The sequence below is a fragment of the Corylus avellana genome, chromosome 2, assembly GCF_965113065.1.
Source record: "Corylus avellana chromosome 2, dhCorAvel1.hap1.2, whole genome shotgun sequence".
Classification (NCBI taxonomy): domain Eukaryota; kingdom Viridiplantae; phylum Streptophyta; class Magnoliopsida; order Fagales; family Betulaceae; genus Corylus; species Corylus avellana.
Window position 1 is genome coordinate 13005201 of NC_142491.1, and position 10710 is coordinate 13015910.

At 33.0% G+C, this 10710-nt stretch overlaps 1 protein-coding gene and 1 non-coding gene across 2 annotated transcripts; one reads left to right on the forward strand and one right to left on the reverse strand.

Annotated features, from left to right (window-relative positions):
• Positions 1 to 207: 207 nt before the first annotated feature.
• Positions 208 to 6592, forward strand: LOC132186371 (glucomannan 4-beta-mannosyltransferase 9). The gene is made up of 9 exons (XM_059600306.2): positions 208 to 632; positions 1149 to 1247; positions 2516 to 2768; positions 2892 to 3002; positions 3477 to 3613; positions 3858 to 3971; positions 4055 to 4254; positions 5307 to 5501; positions 6303 to 6592. Exons 1-9 carry the CDS (start codon positions 300 to 302, stop codon positions 6463 to 6465), a joined length of 1605 nt encoding a protein of 534 aa, XP_059456289.2. The 5' UTR covers positions 208 to 299; the 3' UTR covers positions 6466 to 6592.
• Positions 6593 to 10293: 3701 nt separating this feature from the next.
• On the reverse strand, positions 10294 to 10376 carry TRNAL-UAA (transfer RNA leucine (anticodon UAA)). Its single transcript has one exon. It is a non-coding gene; the product is annotated as a tRNA-Leu (tRNA).
• Between the last annotated feature and the right edge of the window lie 334 nt (positions 10377 to 10710).

Consider the following 10710-nt stretch of genomic DNA (forward strand, 5'->3'; position numbering starts at 1 on the left):
GACGTCGTTTTGGGTGATGTTTGAGTGTACAGGTTCTCTGTTTTGTGATCATGAAGCGCCCACTGTGTCTGCATCTGCAGTACTAGAAATGCCATGATCATCGAGCCCACTGACATTGCCTTGGCGTAACTCACAAGCAAAAATCACAGCAGTTTTACAGAAAGTTTTTTCATAGAAAATAAAATACATTCGTGTTTCGTTCGCAAAGCTACAGCCGCCACCCCTTTATAAATTCAGCTTTCTTCGTCTCTGTGGATTATTCACAAACAGAAGGAAAACACAAAAACAGAGCACCCCAAATGGACAGGCTCTCGACCACGTCGGCCATGCTTCCCGACACTTTCCGAGGCGTCCGCGACGACATTAGCGGGCAGGTGGGTTTCATTTGGCAGCAAGCCAAAGCGCCGGTGATCGTGCCGCTGCTGAAACTGGCGGTAGGTGTGTGTTTGGTGATGTCGATAATGCTGTTCATGGAGCGAGTTTACATGGGCGTTGTCATTGTTCTCGTGAAGTTGTTCGGTCGGCGGCCGGAGAAGCGTTACAAATGTGAGCCGATGAGGGATGACGTGGAGCTTGGTCATTCGGGTTTCCCCATGGTTCTAGTGCAAATTCCTATGTACAACGAGAAGGAGGTGTGTAAATATAGCATTACTCATCTTATTTATTTTCTTATTGACTTTTATTTTTTATTTTTTATTTTTTATTTTTTTTAGATGCCTTTGAATACTAAAAGTTTGATTTTAAATGAAATCCAAAAAATGTATCGTTTACGAGTGAGTTTTTTAATAATTGCGATTTGTAGATGGAGAAAAAAATTCAATCTTCAAATCGCAAACAAATGGTGTATTTTTAAAAATTACGATTTTAATGGTCTGTAATTTTATCAAATGTTTAACCGTGTTTTAAAATATTGTGTTTTCAAATCACTTGCAAATCCAAGCGGACTAAGAGTCTGTTTGGGTTTAGTTGTTTCAAAATATCGTTCAACAATTTTAAAAGAGTAATGCTACGTACCATATTTTTATTCCGTAATTATCCTCGTAATAACGATGCGATAGTCCCAACAAATATATATATATATATATTAAAAAAAATTGATTGGAATTTGCTTGACCCTTTAATCTGACGATTCTACTATATGCATGCAGGTGTATCAACTGTCCATTGGAGCTGCATGTGGGCTTTCATGGCCGTCGGATCGGATAATAATTCAAGTTCTTGATGATTCAACTGACCCAGCCATTAAGGTTCTGGCTTTGGCTTCGGCTTCAATCTACATCATAAAAAATATAATAAACAAAAGTCAAGATTATACCTTTAAATTATAAAGCTAATTATAAATTATAATTTACGTACGAATTCTTCCATGTGACGCACACATATACTGCATGTAACACGAAGTTGAACCTTTAATTAATCCTCAAATTAGGTGAAATTGTGAAAACAAATATATATTGTGTTGTCTTTTGTACCAACAGCTAAATTTCACGTCTTAATTTATACTAGAGCATCAATCAATGAAGATGTAAAATATAACGATTTCCTTTTTTTTTTTTTTTTTTTTTCCAACTATAGGGACGTTTATCAACAATTTTCAATAAAAATAAGAAAAATATAATTTATAATTATCTCTAAACATAAACAAATATAGATTTTAATTTACCCATCATTAGATATTCGAAATCTTTAAACAAACATTTTCTGCCCAAAAAGGTCCTAATTTTTAAATTATATTTAAAAAAGAAAAAGAAAAAGAAAGAAAAACAGCTACTCCAATCATTAGTGTGCTTTGCTCCAATCATTTCTAGTTAATTTGGGTTTTTTTGACAGTAAAGTTACTTTTGATGGGCTTTTTTAGGAAAATCAATCATATGGGTCTATGTGCAATGTAAAATGAAAAATGTTACTAACACTAGCTCTCATATTTTTAAACGTAATGATGTGAAGATTATTATTGGATTTAAATCTACTGGTTATTTTTACTATCACGTCAAAAAATGCGCACTTAAAAGTATGAGACTGAAAATAAGAGTGTGTAGCAATTTTTATTTAAAATGATTGAACAAATTGGACCAAAAACAATGCCCTTTCTTTCAAAAAGTCATGCAACATGGTCATGTACACCTAGGTTGCTGGATGATGAAGTTTCTATCAAAAGTTTATTTTTGGAAAGTTTTCTTCATGGGTTACAATCTAATTCAAGGGTTGGGATTTCTAATAATGTTGTCTAAATTACTTATAATTTGGATAGTAAATGTGAGAGAGCTCCTATGAAGCTTACCTGCCTAAACACGTGTTTGAAACTTGTTTGGATAAATAAGCTCTATAAGAGCCCTCACTCATACTTACTACACGAATTGCTAGATCCGGGCACCAAAATTTTCGGAATCTCTGTCCCCAACTCAATTACCCCTTGAAAACCCATTAGCAACCTAAAATCGCCCGCCCAATTCATGCAAAATATATCAACTCTTTTGACGTGGATTTGTGTCATTCTTGACCAAAAATACAACAGGCCTTGGTGGAATTAGAGTGCCAAAGATGGGCAAGCAAAGGCATAAACATAAAGTACGAGATCAGAGACAAGAGGAATGGGTACAAAGCAGGGGCTCTCAGAGAAGGCATGAAGCACAGCTACGTCAAAATGTGCGACTACGTGGCAATCTTTGATGCTGATTTCCAACCCGAGCCTGATTTTCTCTGGCGCTCCATACCATTTCTTGTTCATAACCCGGAAATCGCTCTTGTTCAAGCTCGCTGGAAATTCGGTAATCTTCATTAACCCCTTCAATAATCTTGATTATATAGACACATGAAAATAATAGTCATTTAATTATTTAATTAATATTTTAATTCTAAAAAGTAAGTGTAATGGTGGAATGTTATTGCAGTTAATGCTGATGAATGCTTAATGACAAGGATGCAAGAAATGTCATTGGGTTACCATTTTACAGTGGAGCAAGAAGTGGGGTCCTCTACTTATGCCTTCTTTGGGTTCAATGGTATAACCCATATTCACAAAAGGGCCTATGGTTTAAAGGATTGAGATTTTTAGTAATTTTGTTGTTCGAATCGTTAATAATTCGAACAGTAAATGTGAGAGTATTTTTATGAGATTCATATGCTAAAGAAAGTCTTGGATGCAGGGACGGAGTCAGCTTTGAATTTAAGAGGGACCCAGGGCTAAAATATTTTTGGGGAGGAACCAATTGGCAAAAAATAGTTAAAATATTATTATTATTATTATTTTTTTTTTTCGCCTTAAAATTGTTTTTTTCTTGTAATTTGGGGGGATCAGGGCCACTGCTAGTCCCCCCCCTAAATCCGTCTTTGCGTCAGATGGCTCATTCACCTATTTGGGCAAACGGGTTTTATAAAAATTCTCTCACAATTTATGCAGCAAATTGTTGGATATCTTAATCTTGTTTTATAACTTTTTAAATAATAAGTTTATGACATTATAGAAATTGATGCAGGGACGGCTGGTGTATGGAGAATTTCAGCTCTGAATGAGGCTGGAGGATGGAAGGACCGCACCACAGTGGAGGATATGGATTTGGCCGTCCGAGCTAGCCTTAAAGGCTGGAAATTTGTTTATATTGGTGATCTCCAGGTATTAACCACAATTAAGCATCCAAAGTAAGCAAAAATAACAATAATTTCAGAATGTAAATTCTTGACTTCTAAGTATTCTCACCAAGAGAGGTTCTTTTGAGCTAGCTTGATGACGTGACAAGTGTCATGTGGACTGTAATAATATAGGGACGGGATTCCCTACCGCCCTAAGGTGTCGCTTGGGCAGAAAGGTCCAAGCAGATTTTATGTTCTTAAGATTAATACAATATTATATATTTCAGGTGAAAAATGAATTGCCTAGTACTTTGAAGGCCTTCCGATATCAGCAGCACAGATGGTCTTGTGGCCCTGCTAATCTCTTCCGAAAAATGGCCATGGAAATTATAACAAACAAGGTATGCTTCTTTATTACATTCTTAGAAATTATTATTTTTTTTATTTTTTATTTTTTTAACTATTTCACTGCAATGCATTGCAGAAAGTCTCTCTGTGGAAGAAGTTTTACGTGGTCTACAGCTTTTTCTTTGTTCGAAAGATCGTAGGTCATCTTGTCACATTTGTGTTTTACTGTGTTGTTTTGCCGGCAACAGTTTTGGTTCCTGAAGTGGAAGTACCCAAGTGGGGTGCCGTCTACATCCCTTCTATCATTACCCTCCTCAATGCTGTTGGAACTCCAAGGTTTCTCTCTCCCACTCAATGTTCTTTTGTTTAGGGAACAAGTTTCATAATGTGCTACATCATTTCTAGCCAGATCTTCTTACCTGTCCAAACTAGGGACCACTGTTCATGTGTCGGGTTTATGCCGCAAAACTATATAGGTCAACTTTAATCCGATCAAACCCTTTAACTCTAAACTACTAATTTCCAAATTTCGTGTAAGGTTTGTGTTTAGTTTCACGGGTCGTGTTAAAAATTGTTAGCCCTTATTTAGCATGTCGGTTTCAAATTGTGTCAAGACATATCTATAAGATTATATAGGTCAACTCTCACCTGATTCATTTAGTTTAAACGGTTAGACCATTCAATTCGAGCCTGCTAATTTTGTGTGGATTTGTGGGTTGTATAAAAAATTGCTTGCCCTAGTCCAAATCCACCAAACATCATGTTTCTCAGGAGTATTGGATTGTCTATCATTACTTTGTGGGAAAAGTATACTTTACCCTCTTAAAGTTTGAGACGATTTTCAATTCAACTTCCAATATTTCAATTATACACCCCTCAAACTTTCAAATTTTTACAATTTGACAAATTTTATCTCAAACTTTCCATATTGTCCCTAATTTTTTTTTTTTAATTTTATTATTTTTAATAAAAAATTTAAAAAACATTCGGGGTGGCCGTAGCCACCGCTTTGGCCATCTGGCTATTTTTGCACCCCAATTTCTTTATATATATATATATATATATATATATATATATAAATTAGGAGCAATATGAGAATTTTGAGATAAAATTGATCGAATTGCAAAAATTTAAAAGTTTGGGGGTGCATTGTAAAAATTGAAACATTGGAGATTGAATTGAAATTCACCCAAAACTTTATAGGGTAAAAGTGTAATTTTCCCTTACTTTGTAGGATTGTGCCATGTCAAACCTGGTTCAAATATCAAATATTCTAGCAATTCTGCAGAGTTACTACCTTTATATAAAAGATAATGCAACAGAGGCTGCTTCTCAGTTTGATTTGTCTTGTTAATTTCCAAAACCTTTGCCTGCATGTCATCTTGCAGATCATTCCACCTGTTGATGTTCTGGATCCTCTTTGAGAATGTCATGTCTCTGCACCGGACTAAGGCGACAGTTATAGGTCTGCTCGAAGCAGGGAATGTAAATGAGTGGGTTGTCACTGAGAAATTGGGAGATGCCCTCAAGACAAAATCAGGTGCAAAAGCTCCCAGGAAACCTCGTTTCAGGTTTGGAGAAAGGTATTATTTTGTTTAAATCTCTATCATCATTTGTTCAGAATCTCTCGAAAATTCAATGATTGAATTAATACAATTGCCATAGCTTTTAGGATTTGATCCATCTCACAAGAATTCTTGTCCACCAGTGGAAGTTAATGTCATCTATTATTAGTTAACACTTAATACCCAACTTTGTCTGCAAATATGGGAGGTGTTCAGAAGAACATCTACCCTAAAGAAAGTGTAATGGATTTTAGGTGCCTCTTTAAGGGCTCTCCAAGTGCTCTCGTGTCAAGCTGTGATATGGCTTTTGCAGAAAACAGAGGAAAACAAAATCAAGTTGGTGTATATGTTTCTAATAATATGGCTTTTGCAGAAAACAGAGGAAAACAAAATCAAGTTGTTGTATATGTTTCTAATAATTTGGAAGTGGAATGGTTTGTCTAGAGTTCCAATATTTTCTTTCATTTACTCAATATGTTCTACAACAAATGAAGCAGTATCGAGTTTCAACGATTAACGTTTTTCACATTGAGAAGATGAAAAGCATACCCTAACTTGTCATTTTGGAGTGATAGCGTAGATGTGGCTAAATCGTTATATATATCTCCATCTTTTAAAGTTTTATACATAGAAAAATAATATGAATCATTTGATGCACGGACAGAGTTTTTTTTCAAATTGGATTAAAGGAATTTCTTTCAACCTAGTCTATAAAAGTGACATGTGTCCCCTTTTTTAATAACAAGTATGCATTATGTCTAGTATGAAAAAAAATGAGAATATAATAAAGTTTTTTGTTTCTTGATTGTACATGAACAGAATCCATTTGCTAGAGCTTGGTGTTGGGGCCTATCTCTTCTACTGTGGGTGCTATGACCTTTCCTTTGGGAAGAACCGCTTCTTCATATACCTCTTTCTCCAATCCATTGCCTTCTTCGTTGTAGGGGTTGGTTATGTTGGCACCTTTGTCCCCAACTTTTAGCAAAACTTGTTTGGCAAAAATAATCTACTGTTCTTCTGGAGCTTCTTTCAATCAGATAGTTTATGTTTCAAATTGTTGATACAAGGAGAGGTCATTATTTTATTGTGAACAATTATTTAAATACAAATTATATTCTTTGTGGATATAGTCAAAAGAAAATGTATTTCAAATTGAAAGGAACAATATTTTGTTATATTAGAAGTTCAAGTTCATTATAATGAAAACATGCAACAAGCACACATTGATGGCCAGCAGTAGATTATGCAGACATGATAGATAGGGTTGCTTAGTGTTTGTAAAAGTAAGTTGAGACTTTGATTGGGAATATGCCGAAGTTGAAATAGAAAATTTTCACAAAACTATAACCTGTATTTTTATTTTACTTTATTTTAATAATTAACATTAGAAGTATCCTATATCCCATTAACATCGCAATATGAAGAATGTGATAGAAATTTCTTATAAATTAGATCGTAAGAGTTCCTCTAAAAAAGTGACGTAGCGTTTAACATGTGAGAAACGCTTTTTTTTTTTTTTTTTTTTTAATTCCATTTGCTTTTCAATCAAATCTAAGGATAACTAAAATTCTTTTCATTGGCTATTATTTTTTGTCACACCAAACACCAAAAAGTTTGAAAAATATTTTTTAAAAATAATTTTACGCCAAAACAAAGAGAGCCTTAATTTAATTGGTTACCCTACTTAGAACTTGCCCATAATTAATGGAAAATGATCATCTCCATTTCAAATTCTCCCAATTTCCTTCATTTAGTGCATTTTGAAGAGTAGTGCACTACCATCATTAAAAGGATAAAACTACCCTTTAAAATGCACTAAATGAAAGAAATTGAGATAATTTGAAATTGAGGAAAGAGGATCCTCTCCAGTCCAAATGGACTGGAGAATTTCCAGTTACTGGTCAGGATCTCTTTAAAGAGATCTTGAGGCCATAAATAGGACATATGTCTCACTAATAAAAAAATAAATAAAATATTATATATTTTAAAAAAAAATTATAAAAAATTAAGGGGTGGCTGGCCACTCAATGGGGCGGTCGGACCACCTCAGTTGGGGCTGGGGTGGCCAAATCCACCCCCTGGCCCTTGGGGGTGGTCCAGCCACCCCCAAGGGCCAAATCTAAAAAAAAAAAAAAAAAAAAAAATTTGTTTGGCCCTTGAGGGTCGCCGGACCACCTCCAAGTGCCAGACCGGCCAGCCTTAGGTGGCCGAAGCCACCCCGTGCCAAACGATATATATATATATATATATAGTTTGGGTTTAGGGGTGGCCGGATCACCCCCAAGTGCCATGGGGTGGTCCGACCACCCCCTATGGCCAAGATAGGGTGGTCAGCCACCCTTTTTTTTTTATTAATTGATTATTATTTTTTTTAATCTGAAATATTATTTTATTATTATTGTTTTATTTTATTTTTTTGTAGTTGGACAGATGTTCTATTTGTGACTGTAAGATTTTTAAGAAAAAATCTCAATTATGAACTAAATATTCTTCAATCCAATATGAACCGGTGAGAATCCTATTCTGAAATTGAGAGGATCCTTTTTCCATAATTTAGGAGGTACAATACCATTATTTAACAACCCTTACAAGGCTATTTCAAAAGCCTCTAGGCCTCTAAAAACAAAAGATGCCTACATTTATATATATATATATATATATATATATATATATATATATATATATATATATTTGCTGAAATAAATTTTTTATTTTTTATTTTTTTATCATGATTGAAATGATAAAAGCCATTTTGAAGAAAAAAATATATTTTATTTATTTTTCCCTTTTAAAGAAATTATAGGCATAAGAGCACTCACAATGGAGGAGACAAATATTACTATTATCTAAAATGGCTAATCAGATTTGTAAAAAACCCTCCACTTTGAATTAATAAAAAAAAATGCAAAATAGATATTTTATTGGAATAGCAAAAAAAAAAAAAAATGCTACATGTAGTAGCACTATTTAGAAGAGCAATCTTATTTTTTCCTACTATCTCTTTCACATCTATCTTTCCCAAAATTTTCTCCTATTATTTCTCTCTTCACATCTCTTTTTTCCAAAAAGTTGAAAAATAGAATCTTTAGGAAAACTACAATCCTTATAAAAAATAAAAAAATAAAAAAGAAGTAAAAAAATAATATTTAAATGATATAAATAAAAATATAACTAATCGGATGTAAAGGGACTTTAAAAATTCATTAGCTTAAACTAGGTAAAGTGAGTTTTGAGGAGCCAATTTGCATAAAAGTTTGGCTTATGCATTGTGAATGGGAAGTGTTAGGAAGCCAAACAAATGAACTAAGAAAAATTTCCAAACTGACGTGGCAAGGGCTTTTAAATTAAAAAAAAAAAATGCAATTCGCTCTCCCTTATCTGCCACTCACAATTTGCCACGTTAGTTTGAAAATTTTTCTAAATTCATTTGTTTGGCTCCTTAACACTTCCCATTATGAATGAAGAGTGCTAAGCTTACAAACAAATTTTATAGAAAAACTTTTACAAATTGATGTGGCACAACATGATTAGGTTTTTCAAAATTTGAACTTATCTTATATCAAATTATGTTGTACTACATCAATTTGTAAAAGTTTTTCTGTAAAATTTGTTTGTAAGCCTAACATTCCTCCTTAAGAATGCTCTAAGTTGATTATCCCAAACTTATTTTTAATTGATCTCTATGATTTTTGAGTTGTTTTGGTTAGGGGTGTCAAGGCGGTTGCCGTTACCGGTTATTGGCAATAACCGCTAACCGTAACCGCCTTAGCGGTCAGTAGATTTCACTAACCGCCGATTACCTGTTAGTGAAATAGATAACCGTCCGCTAACCGCTTTTTCAATATTGGGTTTTTTTTTTTTGGCTTTTTGGGCCTTTTTGGGCTTTCTTTAGGGCTTTTTGGGCTTCTTTTTTTTTTACCCTATATGATTATATATTATATATGTATTATTTATTATTATATAATCATATGATTTAATGATCAATTTATTATGTGATATAATCATATCAATTATAGTAGTGATAATATATAAATTACTAAAACTATAATGATAATACATTAATACTTAAATTGTGTTTATAAGTAACACATTGTTTAATCCAATGTCAATTACTTAATTTGATATTATACTAATTACATCATCATTGTACATTAATAATATGATTCACTTGAAGTTTTGAATAAAGTATTTGAATTGTCATTGAATCATATGATTAAGTATTGATATTATACATTTATATTATTCATATGCATATGTAGACTTATAAAGACTTATAACATATATAAACTTATAAGTTTATAACATACATTGGAAATAAGTCTCTAGATACTTAATTGTTGTATTAGTATGAATTGGTATACTAATGAGTTATATATATATAATTTATTATATAATCAAATGATTTAATGATCAATTGATCATGTGCTATAATTATATAAATTATAGTGATAATATATTAATACTCAAATTGTGATTTAATGATCAAGTGATTATATAATATAATCATATAAATTATAGTGATAATATATTAATACTCAAATTGTGATTTAATGATCAAGTGATTATGTTATATGTATAAATATTTTTATAATTATAATTATAAAAATATATTATTTAAAAGGCGGTTAGCGGTACGGTTAGTAAACTTAATAACAGCTAACCGTTAGGCGATTATAGCTTAAGCGAAAAACCGCCCGCATTGACACCCCTAGTTTTGGTTTTGGCATAATTAAGCAAGTTTAAATAGATTACTTTGAAAAATTTTCAAGTATCCAATTATTAAAATTTTTGTAAAAAATAATAATTACTTTGCTGGCTATGGGGTTCGAACCCATGCGCACTTATGTGCAGAAGATCTTAAGTCTTCCCCCTTAACCTCTCGGGCAAACCAGCCAGTTAGTGAGAATGTTACCAATAATTAATTATAGCATTAGTGGTTTTTGCTACATTACCCAATGTCTAGGCCCTTGGTGCGCCTTAAGTAATTCCAAACTTTTGGCAAAGTTGTAGAGACTTTTAATCATTTTGTTACATAAAATTAATTTCGTCTGATGCTGAAATGTTACCTAACAATCAATCCAAAGCACTTATGAAATAATATCTATCGGGAGGGGGAACTCCAACTAGTGAACTCTGTTTTATTAGGTGTGGTCCTCAGCTGATTGAGGTACACTTGGAGACAATATATTTCTTTCATGTGCACACAACAATTGTTTTTATAGCAATT